Source organism: Lygodium microphyllum, chromosome 11, assembly GCF_053477565.2.
Source record: "Lygodium microphyllum isolate KBCC chromosome 11, Lygodium_microphyllum_v1.1.10, whole genome shotgun sequence".
In the NCBI taxonomy this organism is placed as follows: domain Eukaryota; kingdom Viridiplantae; phylum Streptophyta; class Polypodiopsida; order Schizaeales; family Lygodiaceae; genus Lygodium; species Lygodium microphyllum.
The window spans coordinates 32,926,397-32,950,465 of record NC_141145.1 but is presented as its reverse complement, the minus strand read 5'-3'; the positions used below and the strand labels follow the sequence as shown (position 1 = coordinate 32,950,465).

General features: G+C 42.1%; 1 protein-coding gene and 1 long non-coding RNA gene across 4 annotated transcripts in view; one reads left to right on the top strand and one right to left on the bottom strand.

Annotated features, from left to right (window-relative positions):
* Nucleotides 1-2,659: 2,659 nt before the first annotated feature.
* The window catches only part of LOC148028681 (solute carrier family 40 member 1-like), a 58,642-nt gene continuing 37,232 nt past the window's right edge, over nucleotides 2,660-24,069 (bottom strand). For all 3 annotated transcript variants that reach the window (XM_087687467.1, XM_087687468.1, XM_087687469.1), the window contains 3 exons: nucleotides 3,382-3,519; nucleotides 3,102-3,212; nucleotides 2,660-3,010 (listed from right to left, as the gene is read on the bottom strand). In XM_087687467.1, the coding sequence (XP_087543593.1) occupies nucleotides 2,879-3,010; nucleotides 3,102-3,212; nucleotides 3,382-3,519 (381 nt within the window). In that variant the 3' untranslated portion in view covers nucleotides 2,660-2,878. The remainder of the gene's footprint in view (nucleotides 3,011-3,101; nucleotides 3,213-3,381; nucleotides 3,520-24,069) is intronic.
* The window catches only part of LOC148028682 (uncharacterized), a 58,037-nt gene continuing 37,032 nt past the window's right edge, over nucleotides 3,065-24,069 (top strand). Inside the window, exon 1 of the long non-coding RNA XR_015692305.1 lies at nucleotides 3,065-3,202. This is a non-coding gene — a long non-coding RNA (uncharacterized LOC148028682). The remainder of the gene's footprint in view (nucleotides 3,203-24,069) is intronic.

Sequence of the window (24,069 nt, the reverse complement as noted above, 5' to 3'; positions counted from 1 at the left end):
GTCCCTTTTATGAAGGGACAATAGCCTCGTTTCATCATTTTATATTTTACTAGGACTTGCCAAGGATGGAAATCTTTTCCATTGAACTTGCGAATTTAAGGCCTTACATCTGCATAGGCCATGGCCACTATAGGAAGGTCTTACCTATTGCCTTGAGCAATGGCAGTGTCTAGTCCTTTACAAGTGGCCAAGTACAAACCAAATAGCAGAATTGATAGCCCTACAAATGATAACCAACTTTAAAGCTGTAGACATGAAAAAGGTTGGAAATCATACATATGTAATATCTCAAGATAGGATTTTGGAGGTCCTATTCTTCAAATAGCCCTTGATTTAAGCTTTACTGTTTTCCTAGGTTTCAATGAGGTGAGCTTTGACTGGACTTCAGGCTCCTCCTGATAATGTGGCATATTAGAGGAGTTCTTGGTGGAGCACAGCTTATCAATCAACTCTATGCTATGGGATGAATCAGAGGAGAGTACAATAACGCTCATATATTTGATTTACCAGCAACAAACAGTATGGAGCATCAGTTGAATGCATCAATAGTGTAAAGAAACACTCTTACCAACATCCATTCTAGTACTCATAATGTAGGTTGATCTTTACAAGCTTAATATTGCCCATGGATTGAGAAGCACTCTGCATTTAAGCTCCACAGGGCAGGAACAAATCTTGACAAGTGTTTTTCAGTGATTAAAATCACTGTTGATAATGCCCAAGTTGCGAAAAGTTGAAAATGAGTGAGCTTGAAGCTCCTTGGCTATGGCTGCTAGAAACCCACAGTTAGGGTTTGGCTCATAGCCACCAACACAAGAGGAAATTCTTCAAACCCTCTTAGAAGGAGATGGCCCACTGGGGGGGCTTTGAAAGCCCTATGGTGGCCCCCATGATTGCACCTTCTACAGATCGTGCTTTAGCTCATATCAGGCCGCCTGCAAATCTGCACTAGATTTCACGATTTGTGCAATGCTGCCCTCCACAACGCCTTATGTTGGCCTCTGATGTGCCACGCCAAGCCGCCCTGAGCTGAGGAGAATATCTCTAGAAGAAGTCAGGAGCTAAATGCTCTCCTCTGCTCTCCCCAAGTCCCCCAACAGAGGTGGGTCAAGCTGGCTATGGTGGAAATGAGGGCAAATGAAAATACGAGATTTCTTCTTGTGCACTTAGGTGTGTAGAAAGGCTTAGGGAAGCTGGGGATCAGAGATGGCTATGATACCATGTTGAAGATCAGAGTTGGAAGCATGAGAAAGTGTGCACAAGAGGGAGAGAGAGAGCTCAAGTGTACAAGAATAAGAACTTGCTTAGTCAGTTGTTCAAGGTACAACTAGTACACTCTCCTTAACATTGAGTGTGTACTTTAGGCTGTTTATATAGCCTCTGGAGGAAGGGTTAGGGTTTCCCTTTGTTCCCCTGTCCTCTTGTCCATTTACACCTAGCTACCCTTATCCTCTCTAGTATAAGGAGAGTTCTCATGCTTACTTCTGAACAATTGGTACATGAAAAGTAAAGATCCAGGAGAGAAGTGATGGTTTCTTGTGCTAAGAATCCATGGCAGCTTGATAGGAGTAAGAGAGAGAAAGTTTTCAACAAAAATGTGTGGTGGCCTCCTTTACCAAGAACCCCTAAAAATTACATGAAACTTAGTGATGACCCACTAAGTCAGCCATATTACCTCCAAATACATCTAAAGCTTTAGCCATGCCTCTTATGTGTCTTCTAAGAAAGTTGGAAGCTAATTGTAGTCTCCCATTGTTGTACCAAGTACTTGCTGTCTTGAGTAATTAGGGTTCCTTGTTTTGAGAAGAGAGCTAGATTGAAGAAAAGGAAATGGAGAAAGGATCAAAGCATGATGCTTTGATACCAATTGTAAGAAGAGGACCAAGGAGGGAGAAGATTGCAAAAGGAGAGACAAAGACTACAGAAAGAGAGAGAAAGGCAAGAAAAGAGAAAGGAGAAGAAGCCATAAAATCTATGTAGAAGATGGAGAGACTAGTTGATTTCAAATTCTAGATGCTCTAATTGAGTACCCTGTTAGTGTGATCACGTATTTTCTCATGGTTCCCATGCAATCCCACTCTTTACAGATGAGTGTTTTAAGTTTTATTTTCAAGTAAAAGAAAGTTCTTGAAGACTTAGGGTGGAGACCATTTGTGCAAAAGAAACACTCTCAAAATTGTATACCTTTACATCATAATGAAAATATCGATTGCAAAAGTTAAATCTAAGTGTAAAAAGGTTCTCTCTTTTTCGCATGTTTTGTGTGTGTGGAAAATCTTACCACATGCAACTAAATTTCATCTTAATCTTTGAACAGAAAGTCGAATTGCTCTTTTGACTTCTAGCTTACACATCACTCATGACGATTCTATTCTCTTTATTAGAGTGTTTTTAAAAGTAATAGATTGTAGGGGATTAAGTGTACAAAGAATGATGTCAAGATCTTTTATTCCTACACCTACCGCCTCATAGATCCTCAATCCTTGAGGTTTGATTAGCAAAGAGCCTAGAAATCAAGGAACAATGCACAATGACGGGAGAATTAGGGAATTCCTCCTAAAAAGGACAAATCATTGCTAGAAACATACTACATGTCCTCTCAAATCAACCAAAGGAACCTCATTCTTTAGTTTGAGGACCCTTAGCTATATCTCTCATATTTTTCACACGACATCCTATTCATATATAGAATAGCATGTGCTCTAATACATAATATAAATCCTTCATAGATGCCATTGTGCATGCTTGGAAACCAATAGCGCCATACACGACATCCTTAGTATTGTGTTGTCGTTCGTGCAACATAACTATCGGTGCTCTTGGTCATGACGAACAAGGATCGTAATAAAGGTATACAAGGAGTGGTCTTATAGGTCCCTCAACTGTCCAAGTCACATGAAGATTTGCTGAGAGAGGCTCCCCTCGACTGAGTGATGTAGACCTGGATGGCATATAAAATGGCTGCCATGGTGACAGATCCAAATGACATGCAGATTAGTTTCCAGAATTCCTGCAATAAGTTTTTAGCACGAGAAAATAATCAGCACACAGCAGGAGGGCCTTTTCAAGCCAGAACTAGAAGCTGCATATTCTTGGCACACCTGTGGATGAGGGATAATCATGCCCACAGCAAAGGATAGCAGCTGACAAAATGATTGAATAGAGTTTTGAACTCCTGCAACTACCCCTCGCTCAAGCTCAGGTACTGTTTCCTGCAATTTTGCAACTCAAACATATGACAGCCTTGTGGATAAAGATATTTCAATAGGTTTTGTTTTAGGTTATTTCCTGCATTTTCCAATCATGAGCACGGATTCCGAATAAGGTGTGTCTGTGCAAATGATTGATTGTTAGTGTTGTCCATGCTCGTGAATGTTATACCTGCATTAATTGTGTTACCGACAAATCAAACATCCAAAGCCCAGCTCTTGCAGCAGCAGCCCCACCCATAAGTAATGCTGTTGAAGCAGTAGGGCTCTGAAGCCAGGTTGAGATGACACAGAACGCAAGCAAGCTCCACTGATTCAAGGCAGAATTTTAGTCAGCTTAAATGGAGAGAGTGACATCAAGGATGCTCAGTGCTGTATTTTGGTACGAGTTCTCTCTTTAAAAATAGTTTGAAGTAGTATAAATTCACCACAGGTAAAGCCCTGACTACTGCCCTAAGCATTCCAGTTGTATTGTGGGCTCCGTAGTACACTGGAGTTTACATGCACTTTCACACAATTCTAGCAATTTCATATTATACTGCATTGCAATCACCCTGTCCTTCCTCAGGCAGAGGAATAAGCTATGGTTTTAAAAGTACACCAATAGAGAAGACATACGAGAAGCTGCAAAACATGAAATCCTTGTAAACCTATTGTTTCAAGTTGCGTACTGACAGGACACTCCTAGAGCACAGAAAACCTCTGAAAGGTAAAGAAGCAAAACACTACAAGTGAAACTACATTTGTGTTAAGCAAAGACCAGTTTTCACAAGCAATCACAGGTCACAATCACAATGTCTAAGTTATCATCAGCTGGCAGCACAGAGCTATTGGCAAAATTCAACATCAAATTATATTTGTGCTCCCAGCTGTATGGACATTCAAATTAACATTAACATCCTGTATTAAGATCTTTTCATCTCCACCTTCTTTTTGAAGTATGTGACTTATTTGATAGAGATTCAGATGGCCATAATAGTTTGAACAAGACATGTGCATTGCTCTGCAGAATGACTAATCAGTTAGTATTTGTAGCAGGCATTTTAAACGAACAGAATGCCACTGCCAGCCTGTTTGGGGATTGGTTTCTGACAACTCATGACTTGCAACCAAATGTTGCACCCATGAATCAGAACCTTTAGCTGTGAAACAAATAGCAGTTTTCCAAGAAACTGTGCAATGTAGTCTATCTGGTTGATTAGGGATGGGGCAACACTTTTGAGATCACTGGCTCTGTGTTGCCCAAGAGTGGGTGTTTGCAGACTCTGCAGTCAAGAATCTCAGGTTTCTAGGCACAGCCAGATGCTCAGTTGACTTTAGAGAATCAAGGATGACTAAACTTGGTAACCACATGTTTGATGGAAATTTTGAGGCGATGCTTGTGAAGCAGATGCCAAGGCGTTGAGTGGCAATCCATTTATCAGCAATCACTATGGCGTGTGTTGACATGGAGCAATGGTGGGTTACAACTATGAAAGGTTGAGGTGATTGTCAAGAAGTGTTAAAGATTTCTTTGGAAGTTGTTGAAGCATGATGTTGGTACATCATGACCTCAATTCATGCATTCCACACACACACACACACACACACACATTGTGAAATCAATGTTTTAGTTAATTTGATTTACAAAAGGAGGATGCTATCAAGGAGGTCAGTACCACAAAAATGTATCAAAGCAGTTGAGAAAACACAAGTGTATGGAAATATCTTCATCAGCAAGTGAAGTACAATGGTGTAGTGATGGTTATAAAGTGTCAAAGAAGAAAGGAAAAGGTTGAAAAGAAGTGATCCAAATTTTTTATTGCCGGGTGCTGTCTACATTTACCACAAGGCCCAAAATTTGGTCATGCAAAGAAGTAATAGGACGATGAATGATTGGATGGGGATTACCAAACTGCCATAAGTGTGGCCATGAATTAGAACAATTCCAGTGGAGATAATGCTTGTCTTCATAGGCTGCTCCACATCTCTTTCACTTGGCAGGTTCAAATTTTCTTTTCTGTATAACACCTTACCCTTTGGGAAAGACCCACCAAACATCTTGAAAGAATCAACATTGTTTCAAAGGGAACTTGCTTTTCCATTCTGTTTGAAAGTTCAAAGGTTTCATGTTGTTCCCTAGGTAAGAGACTCATGTTAAGCTACCTAAAATTGCCTTCCAAATTAAATTTTTTTTGGCTCTTGAAACAGCCCCAAAAAGCATTTTTCTCTTTCAGACACCATATGAGACTTTTCAGTAGGAAAACTGGCTTAGAATGTTCTGTAAAAAGGGACTCAGTGTGCAGTCCCCTTTTCATCCCACCTTCCTTGATTCTGAGCCAGCTCTCAATTGTCATTATCATCCTTTATCATCTCCCTCTTTGCTGCTGTCCCTGCCTTTATTCCTGCTGCCCAGCCAGCTGTGTCTTTGTCCTGCTCCGCCAGCTGCTGCCTCTGCTGCTGGTGCTGCTGCCTTTGCTGTTGGTCCTGCTGCCCACACTGCTGGACAGCTGCTTGCCACTGGAGGACTGTCACCTTCTTTTCCTGCTTTGTTTACCATCCTACCAGGCTAAGCGACCTGTTTGACCGCAGCTGCTTGTTCAGACAGCTGGCATTCCTTCATTTTTGACAGGTGTTGCTTCTGTTCTTAGCTAACCCATCAGATAGGCTGCATTTTCACTTCCTACTATGGTCTACATCTGTGGGCTGTTGCATTTTGGTTATCACAAGCCTTCTCTTGAGCTCCTCGATATCATTCTTCATCAACATTGGTGGTTTGTTGCATTTAGGATCTGTTTTCATAGGATGGCACTCTCCAATACTCTCCCTCAGTCCACTTCCATGAGAAAGAGTGCTTGTTGGATAGCCTTGGCTCCTTGAGCATCCTTAGTTCTCTTCCATGATCATTCATTCATTCAACTTCTTCTTCTTCTCCTTCTTTTGTATGCTTGTTTGAGTTCATTGTGTGCTAGTCATGTTTGTGCACTCTCAGTGTTTCTCTACAAATGCTACCATGTGAAGTCTTCGTCATTCTTTCATTACAATATCCATTCATCCTTCAATCTCCTCTTCTTTTGCGTGCTTGTCTGAGTTCACAGTGTGCTAGTCATGTGTTAGAATAGGGGGTAGCAATGCAAGCGAGAGATGCTGCTGTGATAGAGTGCAAGAACACAGAGAATAGAGAAGAAAATTGCAAAGAACACAAGAACTCAAAGAATGAATAATGGGCATTAGAATCCATAGCACAGTACAAGAGATGTATCCTGGCATGTGTGATGACCAGTAATACCTCTAGACTCCCTCTCTCTAGATGGATGTGATGTGACACAACTAGAATGGAGGAGTGAAGTATAAATAACACTGGGGAGAGACCTGAGACAAATGAGCTAGCCCCGAAATGGACTGCTGGATTGTCCATTAGGTGTGAAGTGGGTGCAGCGATGGAAGCATGAGAATTTGCTGTAATAGACTGCACAGCATGAGAGAAGAAAAGAGAAATACTGTGAAGAAAAGAAGAGTATTGCAAAGAGAACTTAGAAGAAAAGAGATGCTTGGGAGATGGAATCCATATACCAAGACGAGACAATATAGAAACAATAGTGAGTTATGGATTGTGTGGGCACTAGCACCAGCTTCATCTCTCCAGTGGAACCTATTGTAGGAGTATACAAAATGAATAAGAGAGGAGGGAGCGCCTGGCCTATAAATAGGTCATAAACATGAATTGGTTAGCTAGCGTTTTGGATCACCAGAAATAAAGTCAATCAGCATAAAATATGCCACTTGGCCACAATCCAACCCAAAATAAATTGGCGTCCAAAACCGTATCATGATTGGAAAATGTGTCCATCCCATTGGGACATGCACAGACTCGCACATGAACTGAAAAATCTGCTAACATCCTCTCTCACATCATGGGTAATTTGGTACAATACAATATACAATTTAAGTTTCTCGTAATAGTACATACAACAATAACACTTGGATGGTACCATGGATACCCAAGCAGTGGATGGCCAATCCACCACCAAGGATGCCTTGGAGAGAACCTGATGTTGATGTTGATCATACCAGCTCTTGAATATAGAAAGAAATCATAGCAACTCTCTGTTTGCAATAATGCCTCAGAAGTAGTACGTGACCATAGTTTTTTCCATACGTTTTTATACAGCATATGCAATGTAGGTATGGAAGTATGATTGGAGTACGGTTCATATGTGGGCCTAATTTTATCTTTAAAAACCTAAAAAATAAAAAACGATACACATTTCTAATCTTCAAAACTAGTAACTTTAAAGTAGCATAGAAGATCAAACTTCAAAGCATTATAATCACAAATTACAATGTTACACAATTACACACTCATTGATCACATGTTTTATGAACACAAAGTCTCAACATTCAAAAAGTAATAACAAATTTGATTGGGTGAGGGGAAAAAAGTGACATATGATATCCCCAGAATTTCCCACTCCCGTTTTTTCGATATCCCATGTTTGGTAAACTTTTCCACTCCACTCCCCCTTTTTTTTTCAAAAAAGTCAAGTATGATATTTTTTCCATACCCCACACCTGGAACAAGTTTTCCCATGTGGGAAATTTGTATATCCATATTTGGAAATCCAACTATGCACATGAAATCCTGCCACCAATACCGTAGTGCATAAGTGACCATGGATTCCCCTTCTTTGGGCGGTCTTTGGCCAAGATCGCCAAATTGTCCCCTCATGTAAACTTGGACTAGGAGCCAATCCCACTCTCTATCACATAGCTCATCATGAACGTGGATGTCAATTGTAGCTCCAGGATTTCAAACTGCTCGATGCCTCAAGAAAAACCCCTCTCTGGATCTTGTGCATCTATATGAACGTATAGAGGAGGCTTGTCTACCTCTACCACCCTCTCACACTCTCTCTTTGTCATTGGAGAGTTGTAAGGGATGACTTGCATCACCTATACTAGCAAGTTGGAAAGAAGGCCCTTGTAGCCATTGTTGGGGCTGCATGGCTAGAGCTAGAACTTGGACCTATAGACAATGAGGACTCATCGTTAGAGTTGTCACTTTTGCTTTGTCCGCTCCTCCTCCTTTCGCAAAGCTACTAATGTCTTGTAGTCCTTCTGGAGATGTCCCCTCTTTCCACAATAATAGCACTAAGACTTCTTTTTCTACTTCTGTATGTCACCCCTCTTTAAAGCTGGAAGATTTGGAGTACCTAGAGATAGCATCCTCATCGAAACCTAAATTTAAGTATAGCAAGTCTCCAACATAGCACTTGTAGATGAGTAAACAATGTTTGCATGCTGGTCATTAGTAGTAGAAGCTGAAGGAGCCATGATGAGGTAGATATAGAGAAAATAAATGAAGAAAAGGGATCTTGAGGGATAGATGTGTGCCAAAATAGACTCATATTGTTGGCCTAGGTATGGAGTAATTGCACAATTAACTTAATAGAGAACGAATGAGAATGAAAGAATTGATCAATGCACAACAATATTGGATTACAAATGAGAAGAGATGTATTAATGAGTGAGAGAGAATACAACGCTCAAGGTAACTAAAATGACTAATGACACACTTGTGTGCTAGTGATGCATAAAGTGTCTTTCTATAATAATAGAAATGCTAACAGTTTAATTGTCATAGAAACCCCAACCCTATTGTCACTTAGTGTCTAGGACACTAGCTAAGTGACACTAGGACACTAGGGGCAACAACTGCATTTAATGGCAGTTTAAATGCCCAGGGGGCTCGAATCATGGATTAAAGGGCATCAACAAGTAGCCCATAACATGGCCCACAAAACTCCCCTCCATGAAATGGGCGGATTGATCTTGGAACAATAACAAAATCCTAGAAAAAATGATATATGTGGTCATAGTTGCATATGATCTTTCATGGGGATGTGAAATTTTGAGATGCTTTAATCTTGCCAATAACATTTGGTTAAGTTTTTAATCAAATGTGTAAGATTGTTCAGCACATGTGATACACATGGTAGTTTTTCCATGGTAATAGGCTAAGGACCCTAAGGATCTAGTAGGTGTTAAAGGTAGAAGTTGTGATTGGTGTCAGTATTGACCCTAGGACAGGTGTTTAGCCAATAAGTATGAGTGGTGACACTAGGGACTAGCATTAATTAAGTTAATGCTAGTTTAGGGATCAACAGAGGTCGGGGATTACTCCAGGTTGCAAATGGCCTAGCCAATTGAATTATGGATGGGTACATTTAATTTTGGGTAAGGTTAGAAGGGCTGAAATTAATTTTTTAGAATTATTTAATTTTGAAAATTAATTTAATGGTTAGATAATGCTAAAAAATGGGTTTAGAAGGCTGCCACTTGGCAAAAATGCCCATGCAAACTAAGGAAACGTTTTTGGGGGTGGGTCTCAGCCATTCAGTCTCAATATTTAGCTTGGGAGAGAGGGAGAAGGTACTATTGGTCAGATTTTAGACCGTTGTAGACAGCAGCTAGGAGGTCAAGAGCAGCATGCAACAACAATTCTAGCACTAGGAGTTGTTGGCGACAACATTTAATGTAGGTGGCAGTAGATTGGAGAACTCTAGGCAGAAGGAGGTGACAAGATTAAATGCTGATTGGTGTAGGCTATAGGCTGAATCTAGGGTTTTCTCATGTGAAATTTTGAGTTTTCTCTCTCTTTGACATTCTCTTACCTATTTCAGCCCATTCTTAGGAGACCTCAGCATTTGGAGCAGAGCTCAGCTATATTTGGTGGATAGTATAGGGTTTCTTGTCGTAAACCCTAAAATTTTGCAGAAATTAGGGTTTAGCAGCCACCTGGGGACTTGTGCCAATAGGAGAGGGCATTGTACATTGAAAATCTGCACTTGCAATTTGTTGTATTATCAGGGATTTCAGATGCCTAGCCATCTATTGTAAATTTGGGGTAGCATTTTGTTTGCTGATTGTTGGAACATCAAAGGGCTTTTGGATTAGCCAAATAGATCATGGAATCTCAACTTGTATTCAATCCATTGGCAATTGAAGTTAAAGAAATACCAAAAGGGGCGCTTGTTTTGGGGCCAACAAGGTGTCCAATGTCCAAGATTATTAAGGTAAAGTGTGCATTTCAATTTATGTTTATTCATTGATTGTTGTAATTAAGTGCTTGATTAGGTAATTACCACCCTCTTCGAGAAAAAAGGCTCATCTTGGTGGATATAGCAACCTATGACAATACAATGAATGACATATCATGTTTTAAATTTGATGGAGGAATAGCCTTCATAAAAAGATTTGTCAAAATGTCTTGTGAATAACCAGCCCAATCACAATCCATGAATCCATGCATAAGTGAAGAAATGGACTTGAAGAAAAGGCTTAAATCCTTGGTGTCCTTGAGGTCATTGAAGACACTCTTGGCTACTTGCCAATGATTTAGAAAAGGGTTGTTAGATGATGCTTGATTAAGGCAGCTGAATACTTTGTTGGTGATGGAAGTATGCCCCCCTCAATGGTGACAAATTGGGGAGCCAAGGTGGGCAAGTAACCTCAATATAAATGACAGTTGGTGGTTGCAGGAAATGATGCTATCATGCTACGATTTGGACACATTGATCCCAATATTAAGCAAATCGTCAATATATGCAATAAAAATCAGCAAATCTGAAATATATGAGATTGAGAGAACATGGGCCATAAAAGGATCACTCGCTTATGGAGCATGATCAAGAGAAATTTCAAGATGTTGTTGATCATAAGTATCAAGACAATAAAGTCTTGGTATGAGAGTGCTGAGTAATACAATGAAAGAAGGTACCTGATCATCATATACCGCATGCTGAGGACCATCAAAGAGAACCCAAAAGCCCGAAGTAGCAATGGTTGAGATGAAAAGAAGGTTCTTCTTAATGCTTGGCTCATAGAGGAAATCATGTAACATCATGGAAGTGCCTGAAGTAGTATTAACTTGCACATTACCAATGCCTTCAATTGCTTAAGAGGCATTGTTTGCACACATGACTATACCCCCCTTAGGCATATAAGAATGGAGGAGAATAATTCTCGACAAGAAGTGATTTGCTTAGACGCACCACTGTTGAAATACCAAGTAGTAGCCACATTAGTGATAAAAGAACAATCATCATAAATAGATGGATTGTACTGACACTCCATGAAGAAAGTATATTCCTTGTGTGTGGCAAGGTTGGCCGGTCATGTTGGTGACAACAAGAGAGGACGACTCCTTTTTCTTATTCGATGCAATGCACTTATGACATTTAGTGATGTTGTGCCCTGTCTTTTGGCAATAATTACACCTTTTGGGTTTATTGACTATACCCTTTGAAGGGTTGGAAGAGGATGGACCTATATGGAAGGATGTTTTGGAGGAATTATTTCATGAAGAAGATGAATGACCAGCATGGGTATTTGCTGGTTTTTGACCAGCATGCTTGTTGTTCACTTGATTTTCACTTTTTTCATGATGGTGGATAGAAAAGGTTTGTTCGGTTGCCATGATAGCATTGTGGTTGGGACGACTTTGTTCTTCCTACAACAAAAGAGACATAAGTCACGGACACAAGTCGATCGAAACTGTAGGTAACTTGGTCGCCCATAGTTACTAACCGCAAAGTGGTAGCAAAATCTTGATATGACTTTGGTAGACCATTAAGAGTAATGAAAACAAGCTGATTATCTGGGACTACTATGAGAGTACGCAGCCCATAGCCTCAATGAGGGCACCAGATCAGGCTGATGATGATGACAGCACCAGAGACGGAGGAAGATGATAGAGTTGGAGTGTGCACTTGCGAGGGAAGGAGGAAGATGAATGATCTACCAAATGAGTGGGGGAGGCTATAAATAACAAAATATGCCTACATCTGGCGGGCCTAAAATCTAGGGCTAAAAATATGGCAGATAACATTTGGTAAAAATGCCAAAAATGCAAAAAAAATCCCAAAAAGGATGGACAATGTCCGGTAGGTGTCTGCAAATTGTAGAAAGCAATAATTGCTCGGGAAATGCACACAAACTTGAGTGCTCTAGAATGAGCTACCTCCTCCATCAAAACAAGTGAAACAAGTTAGAGCTTCTAAAGTCCTCATCTAACTCAGATTGAGGCTCACATGTAGGAGATGACAAGGCATGACAAACATGACTGCTAACACCTCCTTTCAAATCCTGGATGTGGCGGAAGGCCAAGGAAGAAACGGATCCTGGGGTGGCAAGAGGAATGCCAATTTCGATGAAGTCTGCTGTCGATGTAGACTACTGATGAGGAAGCTTCTCATGATCTTGGGAAACCCCCTCTAAAACACTAGGTGTTAAGGAAACTGCTAGGGTTTGCACTGAGGACACACAGAGTGTATGACCACGACAGAAACACAAAGAGACAGACACAGACACAGAGGGCAAAACACTAAAACTCAAACCCTAAACGCAAAACTCAAAACTCAAACACAAACAGAAGAAGGGAGAGAGAGAACACGACTCTGAAGTGAATGAATGCTGTAAATGAATGTAAGAGTGTACAGTGTGCTCAAGGGCAGAGTAAACCGAAGATGGATCCCAAGTCAGTGACCACCAGTCGGAGTGTAGGAGTACTGAATAGTGAATGGCAGTAGGCTGGTCACCAAAACGCAGCAGTCTGGAGGCTGGAAACTGGTAAACACAGCAGTGTATTACCGATCGGGGGCTGGAAACTGTGCACAATCCACTGTAAACAGCAGACTGAAACAATGTTTAAGTATCAGGGCCTGCAATGCTGAAAATGCAGGCTGGCTGACCGTGGAGATGATGGACAACAGGCTGAACAGTAGTCTGGGATAGTCTAGAGCAGTTGTCAGCGGCTGAGAGCTATCGCCTATAGCAATGGACAGACTGAAGATAATGTGGTTGCAGTTGATGATGGCTGGACAACAGAGGGAGGCAGGCTGCAGGCTGGAAACTGGGTGCCAACAGCAACAGAGGGTGTGTGGGCTGGTGTAACCTGCAAACAAGGATGATCGCCGCTGAATGGGAGCAGCCTGTCTATTTATAGATGTGGAAGGGTGCCCCAAAAATTAGTGTTTCCACTAAACTCTCTCGAACAGTTCCCCGTTTTAGGGTTTCCATTGAACTCTCTCGAACAGCTCCCCGTTCTAGGGTTTCCACTGAACTCTCTCGAATTGCTCCCTGCTTTAGGGTTTTACTCTAAAAGAGTATTTTTAGTGTGTGTTGGGGCTGTTTAAGAGGCTAATCAGCAAGTAATGCATATTTTAGCTCAACACTAGGGGCCAAGGAATCCATAGCTGCATCACCGAGATCGTCCCTCTCTAAAAGGGATGGGGGGTACAAGGGAACCACTGGAGGAGAGGGTGGGGGATGGGAAGGAGCCTGTGGAATAGATGGTGCATAAGTGGGAACAGGTGTAGCAATAGGCAATTGCCTCAGAGGACCCTACATAAGAGAAGGGACATGGAGTCTATAAAGCCCGCTCTCCTGCCAACGTATCACGATAACAGCACTCGTAGAAGAATCCTCAATACAAACGGCTTCCTTGGTGAAGACAACTCGAGTACCAAGCCTTGTAAGGCCATAAACTGAGAGGAGTGGAAAGCCCAAGTTTGGAACATAAAGGGCATGTGAAAGGGAGCTCAAAGTGCAGTTGGGAAACAAAGGCAAAGTGCCAACACCATAAATATGCATTGATACAATATCACCAACAGTGATTGAACCCTCAGAAGGGCATAGATTCTACAACAAATCACCTCGTGGAGTCATATGACTAGAAGCTCCACTATCAACCAGCCAAGGTTTCTCAGAAGATGAGGCAACCATTGAAGAAGGCTCCTCCAACTCAACAATATGAAGGAACACAGACTCATGGGTAACTGCTGGAGTAGAGGTAGAAGGTTCAGATGTTTGAGCTCCATTCTTCACTCTTGGACGAAGGTAAGGGTACTTCTTCCAACATTTCTCCTTTGGACGTGTCTACTTCCCATAGTAAGGACATTTGGGCTTCTCCAAATTGGAGTCAAAGCTTCAAGAACTCTCTGATCTCTCAGGCTTTGACTTCCCTTTCTTATTCTTCTCCCCTTCCAAACCCACAACAAAAGCTTTGGTGGAGGTGGATCCATTGGCAACCTCTTCGGCATGCTCGTCATGCTCCAAAACAAGCGGGGCAAGCTTCTCCCATAAAAGCTTCTCAAGGGTCCGCGATGTAGGAAGGCTGGTGTAGAAGACATCAAACCGTGGAGATGGCAGCTGAGTCAAAAGAATCTTAGCCATATCCTTTGAAGAGATTATCTTACCAAGGGATGCAAGCTCATCCCTCATATCCTCCAACCTATCAATATGATCATGAAAGGAGAATCATCAGCAAAGAGCATTTGTAGTTTCTTCTTGAGAGTAATCCGGTGGGCAAATGTCTTTTGATGGTACAAAGAAGCAAGCTTTGTCCACACTTCCTCTACTTTTTGCGACCTGCACACATGCTCTAGGATAGAATCTTGTAAGCTCATAAAGAGGAAAGATCGGGCTCTAGAATTGAGCCAATCCCATAAGGTTGCACAATCCATCGGTCATCCAACGGTGGGATTCCTCCATGGGACGGGGAATAGGGTGGGTAACAAATTTCCAAAGATTGAAGGTATCAAGGATACACTCCACCTTACGTGACCAAAGTGAGTAGTTTGAACCACCAAGCCGGTCCTCTCTGGGTAAAGAAGGGAGTACGGGCACTTGCATAGAGGGTGCCATGGATGGCATATGAAGGCTAGTAGAACGGGCCGTCTGTGAGACGTGTTGGAGCTCAGCTGGATGGAGCAATTTGAGGAGTGAGAGTGACCGTTGGAGAGACTCAGAGAGGGAGAGTGAAAGTATGATTAGATTTGAGTGTACCAACAATGTGTTGGTACAAAAAAAATAAAATGTATTTATACTTAGGGCATGTAAGGGTGCATTCACATGTACAACTAAATAATGTGCGTGTACTTTACATGGAGGTCAAACGGGCCTTTATCCCAACAAGGTCCAAAGTGAACCTCTAACCAACACCCACTAGTCGTATGCAATGCTCATGCTGAGCTTTGCTTAGACTTTTAGTGAGAACATTTGTAGGGTTGTCCTGTGTTTTGATCTTGGTCAATGTGATTAGACCATCTTCTAGAATCTATCTGATAAAGTGATATCACACATCTATATGCTTTGTGCATGAATGATACATAGCATACATAGCACTCTGTCTATCACATCCCAAAACTGCAGTATCCATAGACATGCCGAAATCCTCTGCAAGTCTGCTCAACCATATAGCTTCCTTAGAAGCTTCAGTGGTGGCTGATATGTATTCAGCTTCAGTAGTACTCAGTGCGACGATGTTTTGCAACCTGGAATACTAAGAAACAGCCCCATGAGAGCAATTGTAACGACATATCCGTTGGTGGGCCTACGAGTGTCCAAGTTATTTGCCATGTCTGCATCACAATAACCCTGCAAACTAAGTGCACCTTGCCCATAGTAAATACACTTGCTTTGTGTACCCTTTAGGTATCGAAGAATACACTTGACATCCTCCCAATGTGTTTTGCAAGGATTTGACATAAACCTACTAACAACTCCCACTGCATGAGCATTGTCTGGACGAGTAGCAACCATAGCATACATAAGAGAGCCACAAGCTGCCATCTGTATCCTTTTTCATGTACAAGCAATGATTTGCATGGCTATGTGTAAACTCATGAGATAGCATAAAAGTGTCAAACTTTTTGTACCACTGCCATGGTGCTTGCTTCAGCCCATACAAGCCCTTTGGGCAACAACACAAGATCCCAAGTATCATTTGTATATAGAGATTTAATCTCTTCTTGCATAGCTAACTTCCACTTATTGCTGAATTCGCATGACTTGGCCTCTTTGTATGTAAGAGGCTCACCCTCATCTATAAGCATCACATAATGCAAGGAGGGGTAAAACCTATGTGGTTGCCTTCTTAAACGTATAGACCTACGTACCCAATGATCAACATTTTTAGGAATTGGGTCTACATCTAGAGGTATGTTATTTTCAGCATTTATTGGCTGCTGTAAGCCATTTTCAGCATGCTGTTCATGCTATACAGGACCTTCATTTTCATTACCAGCACCTGCAATTTCATAATCAGCAAGTCTATTTGCTGTCCATGATCTCCTTGTGCTTCTATTTGCTGTATCATTATCTGGCTCAAAAATAACCGGCTGATCATCAGTTTCAGCGTGTGGTACAATACCATGAGGCTTATTTTTTGAAGTAATAGGTGGCTGCAAATTCTGAAATTTGACCTTTTTCATATCTTCTTAAGAGGCTAGAGTACCTTTCAGCAATTTTTCCTCATTAAACACAACATTATGGCTGCGAATAATTTCCTTGGACTGAGGTAACCATACTCTGTAGCCAAATTTACCCTCATTACCATAGCCCATGAAAATGCCTTTGGTGGATTTTGGGTCAAGTTCGTTCCTCAGCTTATCTCTAACATGCACAAAAGCCTCATAGCCAAATATGCGTAAATGGTCATATGAGGCTGATTTGCTAGACCAAACCTCCTCAAGGATGCCATTATTTAAGGACCTGTTTGGAGAGTGGTTGCAAACGTGAACTACGGTTTTGAGTGCCTCTCCCCAAAATTCATTAAGGAGATTAGCAGTGGACAGCATGCACCGCACTCTTTCACATAAAGTCCTATTATATCTTTCAGCTGTTGGGAATAAAGGCTCTCATGCCTTTAAATGTGCTCGGGTGTGAACACATCCTTAGCACTTGTACTTACACATATATATCTATCTAAAAACCTAAAGGTACATACTCGTCATTGTATCTAAAAATGCGCTCACTCTCTACTCTGCTCTATCTCACTCTCTTTGTCTCTCCACGCCTGATGAACACCTACTGTCTCGATCTTCGTGCCTGACCCGTCACTACAAATTGGTATCAGAGCGTTGGTAACGGTGTTTGCATTTCTAAAGGAGTGTCAGGTCGCAACACTTGACAAGTGAGCTAGGAGGAGTGCATGCTTTTGGAGGAGAAGTGCGGGCAGGCGTAAATAAGTGAGTAGTTGACTGGCTAGGTGAGCAGGCAATTGCTTGACGAGTAGTTGACGAGCATGGGGCGGGCTGGGCGAGCAAGCAACGGCCTGGAGAGCATGCGACGAGTGGGACCAGCGGGGCATGACCAATGACGAACTGTAAGCGACCAGACTAGGGTCAAGTTGACGGGCAGGCGAGCTGACGGGCAACAACTAATGACTAGCGGAGGGGGACCAACCAGCGCTGACGATGCGCAATAGTAGGCACGCGACAGACTATGTTCCGCCTGAAAAAATGGGACCAGCCGCAAACCTTCTTCCACAATCGCTTCAACGACGCGCATGCGGAGCCGCAGGACATCAAGCAGGTCTGGTTCGCCGGCGTGCACGCCGACATCGGCGGTGGCTACGCGGAAAAGGAAAGCGCGCTGTCGAAATATCCGCTGCTCTGGATGATCGCGGAGGCGGCGCAATGTGGCCTCGCCGTCAACCAGCAGACGGTCAGGCAGCTTGCCTGGGGCGTGCAGCGGAAGGGCAGCCCGTTCTCCTATGAATTCTTTCAATTTCATTGAAATTAGTGCACGCAATACTTAGGAAATTTGGGGATTTGTTTAGATTTGGTGCAAGCAAGATGCAATAGTGATATCTGTCCTAGAAATTGTAGGAATTTTATGACATTTTGTCCTTGACATTTGGGGCTTTTCATGTACATGCACAAATTGGGCTGAAAGTTATCCAATTTCTCGACATTGATGCACATTGAACCCCGTGCAATTAGGGGCTTTTGCAGTTTGGGCAAAATCTGTGCAGCATTTGGTCATTTTATGTACATGCAGGTTCAATTCCATGCAATTTGGACATCAACACATTGTAAAATTTGGGGGTTTTGCTGAAATTGCTCTATTTTGGCAAAATTGACTTGTCCTATGCATGATAGAGAAAATGCAGATGTGTGGTTGATGCTTTGAGCACAAAATTTTGGGGCTTTTGACCGTTCGTGTCAAATTTTATGCCCGTGGGTACATGTACAATAGAAATTGCAGCTAAAATTTGGGATTTCTCATGTAATGTGATGCATATCCCCTTGCAACAGTTGTAATCAGTTGGATAATGCTGTAGCACATGGCTTGGTGCTTCTAAAAATTTAATCACAGATCTGAAATCTATACTTCTATGTGGTTATTTATTGCTGGTTGGTACTTGTTTGTACCTTGGTCACTTGGGTGACAGTTTGGGCCTGCATTTACTGGTTTTTTGGTCACATTTGGGCTGAAAACCATGGCTGGCAACAATGACAGCAGTAATTTGATGCATATAAAGAAGCTTGAAGGCGCACATAATTTTGCAGTTTGGCAAAAACAGTGCTACAATATTCTGTTACAAAAGAAGCAGGCAAAGCTGATCAAAACTAAAGGGGCAAAGCCTGCGGACATGGATCAGGACGATTGGGATGAGTTGAATGAGCTTGGACGCTCAACCATAGAGCTATCGATTTCTGATGCCTTGCTCTTCAACATTGAAGGTTTGGATTCTGCATATGCTATATAGACTAGACTGGAAGAACTGTATGCACAGAAGACTGCTGCAAGCAAAGTGTATTGGCTGAAAAAGCTTATGGATTTACGTATGAAAGAAGGTACAACAATGTCTACCCACTTGAGTGAGTTTAACTCCATTTTCAGCCAGTTGGTTGCCTTGAAGTTCATGATTGATAAGGAATTTAAGGCTACTTTCTTGCTTTACACTCTACTAGAGAGTTGGGATACATTCAAGACTGCTATGAGCAATTCTAATGTGATCCTTTTGTATGCTGATGTAGAGAGTGCTCTACTCATGGAATAAATGAATCAGCAGAACAATGCATCCAGTAAGTCTTCCAGTGCTTTGCATACTAGGGGCAAATCACAGCAGAAAGGCAAATATGATAGCAAGGGACGTAGTAAATCACGTGGCAAAGATGTTGAATGCCATCATTGTGGTAAGAAGGGTCACTTTAAACGTGACTGCTACAAATGGAAGAAAGAGAAAGGAAAGGGTAAGAAAACAAATGATAGCAAGGAAGAGAAGAAAGACAATCAGCCTAAGAAGAGCAGGGTCAAAATTGAAGAGGTGAATGTAGTGACTAGGCAGCTAGATGATGATGGTTTTCATACAACCTTTGGTGATGGAAAATGGAATATCTGTAAGGGACCTAGAGTGATTGCCAGAGGTTGCAAGAGTGATACTTTGTATCCACTTCATGTATCTAGTGTGCGTGACCATGTTGTTGCTGTGAATGAGCAGCCAAGTGTTTCTTTGTGGTATGTCCGGTTGGGACACATGAGTCAAACATGAATGAAAGTGCTTTCTCATTTGGATTACTTGCCTTGTCTTCGTTATGCTGATTCTGAGCACTGTGATCATTGTATTTATGGCAAACATGCACAGACGTCTCATAAAAAGTCTCTTTCTTTGAAATCTTCTCCTCTAGAGTTAGTACATTCGGATGTATGTCAAATGCTAGGATTATGTTTAGGGGAAAAGAAATATTTTGTCACCTTTGTCGATGATGCTACATGGAAGGTATGGGTTTATCCTATTCGTAGCAAGGATGAAGTGCTAGATAAGTTTAAAAAATTATTGGCATTGGCTGAAAATCAAATAGATAAGACACTTAAGTATCTTCGCTCTGACAATGGTGGGGAATATGTGCCCAAGGCCTTTCAGGCATTTTGTGACAACAAAGGGATAAAGAGGGAGCTCACTGCCCCTCATAATCCACCCCAAAATGGAGTTGCAAAGTGTATGAATCGGAGCATACAAGATAAGGTTCGTACTATGCTATCTCATGCTGCATTACCCCATGGTTTTTGGGCAGAGGTTGTTATGACAGCCGTTCACTTGATTAATCGGTCACCAAACAGGTCTTTGGAGGGGGGAATTCCCCAAGAAGCGTGGTCGAGCAAGCCACCTTCATATGCTCATGTGAAAGTGTTTGGCTGCGAGGCTTTTGTGCACATTCGTAAAGAAAAATGCAGCAAACTTGAGCCAAAGTCCTGTAAATGCATTTTTAGGATATGGCGATGAGAGTGAAATGGGGTATGGATTATGGGATCCCGAGAAAAGGAAAGTAATACGCAGCAATGACGTTATCTTCCGGGAAGATCGCATGCATAAACAACCTGAAAAGACAAAGGAGGTCCGTAAGGTTGTATTCCGGGAAGAAATACCTTTTGGACAGCAAAATGTGCCCGCTGTACAGCAGCAAATACCTGCTGTAAATGAACCTGTAAATGCAGAAAATGATGCTGGAAATGATCAGCCAGCTATTGCCCATGATAATGAGCCACTACATGTGCAGGAATAGCCAGGACAACAAGCTGTTAATGCTGATTTGCAGGCTGAAATGCCAGGACAGCATGCTGAAAATGGTAATTTGCAGGAATAGCCAGTAAACAATGACCATTGGGTTAGGATATCGTCTAGGGCTCCTAGACAGCTTGACAGATTTATTCCTGGTGCAAACAATGTGGTTGATTATGTCATGTTGATAGACTGTGGTGAACCGTCTTGCTTCAAGGAAGCAATGGACAGACATGACAACAAGAAATGGTATAAAGCCATGTTGTTAGAGATGGAATCTCTTGAGAAAAATGGCACTTGGGACTTGGTGCAGTTGCCTAAAGGGCAGAAAACACTTCCATGCAAATGGGTTTACAAGATGAAAGTCACTTCTGGTTCCTCACCAAAGTACAAAGCAAGATTAGTTGCAAAGGGGTATAAGCAGAAGCATGGAATTGACTTTGATGAGATTTTCTCTCCTGTGGTCAAGATGACTACATTGAGAACCATTTTGAGCTTGGTTGTAGTTGAAGATATGGAGCTCATACAGATGGATGTAAATACTACATTTTCACATGGTGATTTGTATGAGGACATATATATGTAGTAGCGTGAAGATAAGAGCATTGAGCTTGTCAAAGTGCATACAGATGATAATCCTGTAGACCTTCTCACGAAGGGTCTTCCAACAGAGCGGTTTGCTCATTGCCGACAGATGATGGGAGTTGGATAGATATATGTATTTCAGCTTTGTACATACCTAGACTTAGACGGTCCAACCCTCAGAGACTCGCTCGGGACCCCCTGGGGACCCCGTCTAGGCCCCGGGGCAGCACTAGACCCTTCCCATAACTTTGCCATCTCGACCCCTCAACACGTCACGGGGCACCCCAACACGTCACGGAACGCGACACGGAACATAACACGGCACAAGATTCACCCAAGGGCCCATCTTGAGGGCATCACGTCATATTCATAGGTAGAAAGCATTTACAAGTTCGCCGGGGCTCAGCAAGGGACTATGCCACAGTGGGTGGGTGGAGCTATCAATGCGCTGCGACACGACGCCTACACCGTGGATGAGGGAGCTCAAGAAAGCCGATTCTTTTCTCCTCTTAAGGCACATTGCCTTTAGGTGGGGGGTTGTTGGGAATAAAGGTCCTTATGCCTTTAAATGTGCTCGGGTGTGAACACACCCTTAGCACTTGTACTTACACATATATATCTATCTAAAAACCTAAAGGTACACACTCGTCATTGTACCTAAAAACGTGCTCATTCTCCTCTTGATGAGGGGACTATCCATAAAAATTTTTGGTTTATGAGCAACGAAGAAGACAAATATTTCTTTTTGAACTCAAAAGAAGGTATGCAATTGAAAGTAGAAGCTGTAAGTATCCCTTCATCTCCTTTTTCTTCAAATGCTTTTGTTTCTCATGGTCAGAGTGTAGTACATGTATCCTATTAGAGTGCGCAATGGAAAAGAACGGAAACATAGAGACAACATGGTAGACAACGAAAGATGACGGAGCTTGAGTGTGCATCTGCGAGGGAAGGAGGAAGATGAATAAATGATCTACCAATTGAGTGGGGGAGACTATTAATAGCAAAGTATCCCCATATCTGGTCGACCTAAAATTTGGGGCTAAAAATATGGCCGACTAGCATTTGATAAAAATGCTAGAAATGCTAAAAAAAAATCCCAAAAAGGGTGGACAATGTCCGGTAGGTGTAAGTAGACTATGGGAAGTAGTAATTTCTCGGGAAATACATACAAAAACTGAGTGCTCTAGAATGAGCTACCTGAAGGGGGGGGAGTGTGCAATGGAGTGCGAGCTGCAAAGTAGAGCTGAGAGTTAGAGGGAGTGAACGTAGAGATAGGTGTACCAGATTGTGATGGTACACAAAGAATAAAAGAATGTATTTATATGCTAGGGTACAAGGTACAATAAGGGTGTGTTCACACCCGTAAGACTATTTACACGGAGACGAAGGGACTTTACACCCAACAACCTCCCACTTAAAGGCCTGAAGTGGTATCTTTAAGCTAACCAACTCCCACTAAACGAATGCAATGCTCATGCTGAGCCTTTGCAAGATTCTTAGTGAGAACATTTGCAGGGTTATCTTGGGTTTTGACCTTAGTCAGTGTGACAAGACCATCATCCAAGACCTGTCAAATAAAGTGATACCGAACATCTATGTGTTTGGTACGTGCATGGAACATGGCATTCTTAGCTAGACATATTGCACTCTGGCTATCACAACCGAGCACTGGAGTACGTGAAGAAAGACCAAAATCCTTGACTAGACGGCCAAGCCAAATAGCTTTCTTAGAAGCTTCGGTGGCTGAAATATATTCAGCTTCTGTAGTACTCAGTGCCACAATTTTCTACAATCTTGAACACCACAAGAGATAGCCCCACCAACCAAAGTAAAAACATACCCACCGGTAGATTTCATAGTGTCAAGATCTCGTGCCATGTTTGAATCACAAAATCCCTACAACTCTAGTATACCCTTTCCATAGCATATACACTTTTCTTCTGTACCTTTCAAGTATCGGAAGATATATTTCACTGCTTTCCAATGTGGCTTGCCAGGGCTAGACATGAATCTACTGACAACTCCCATTGCATGAGCAATGTCAGGGTGAGTTGCAACCATGGCATACATCAAAGATCCACAAGCTGATGCATAAGGTATACCCTTCATGGCACTAGCAGCTGCATCATCCTTAGGGCAATCAGCTTTGCTAAGCTTTGTATGTGGTGGTAAAGGCACACCAAGAGGCTAAGCATCAACCATATTAAACTCGTCAAGTACTTTGCTGATGTACTTGTCCTGTGAGAGAAACAACAAATGCTACCCTGTGTCTCTTTTAATGCGCATGCCCAAAATGTGTTCAACTGCCCCCAAATCTTTCACGGAGCAGGCTGAACTCAGCTGCCTTTTAAGAGCATTCAAAGTACTCTTATGCTGTCCTGCAATCAGCATATCATCCACATATAAAACCAGCACAATAAGGCTTCCATTATCAACCCTTTTAGTGTATAAGCAGTGATCTGCATGACTGCGTTTAAATCCATGGCTGAGCATAAAGGTATCAAATTTTTTGTATCATCGTCTAGGGGCTTGTTTCAGCCCATATAAGTTGTGTTTCAGCTTACAAACCAAATGCTCTTTTCCTAGAATAGCAAATCCTTCAGGCTGCTTCATGTATAGCTCTTCAACCAAGTCACCATGAAGAAAAACAGTCTTCACATCCATCTGATCCAACTCTAAATCCAAGGATGCAGCAAGAGCAAACAAAACATGGAGCGTAGTCATCTTCACCACTGGTGAAAAGACCTCCTGGAAGTCTATGCCTTCCTTCTGTGTATAGCCCTTAGCAACCAGTTGTGCCTTGTACTTAGGCTTCCCATCAATACATTTCACTTTGTAAACCCATTTATTAGGAATAGCTTTCTTATCCTTGGGCAAAGGTATAAGCTCCCATGTGTTATTTGCATATAGAGACTTTACCTCTTCCAGCATAGCAAGCTCCCACTT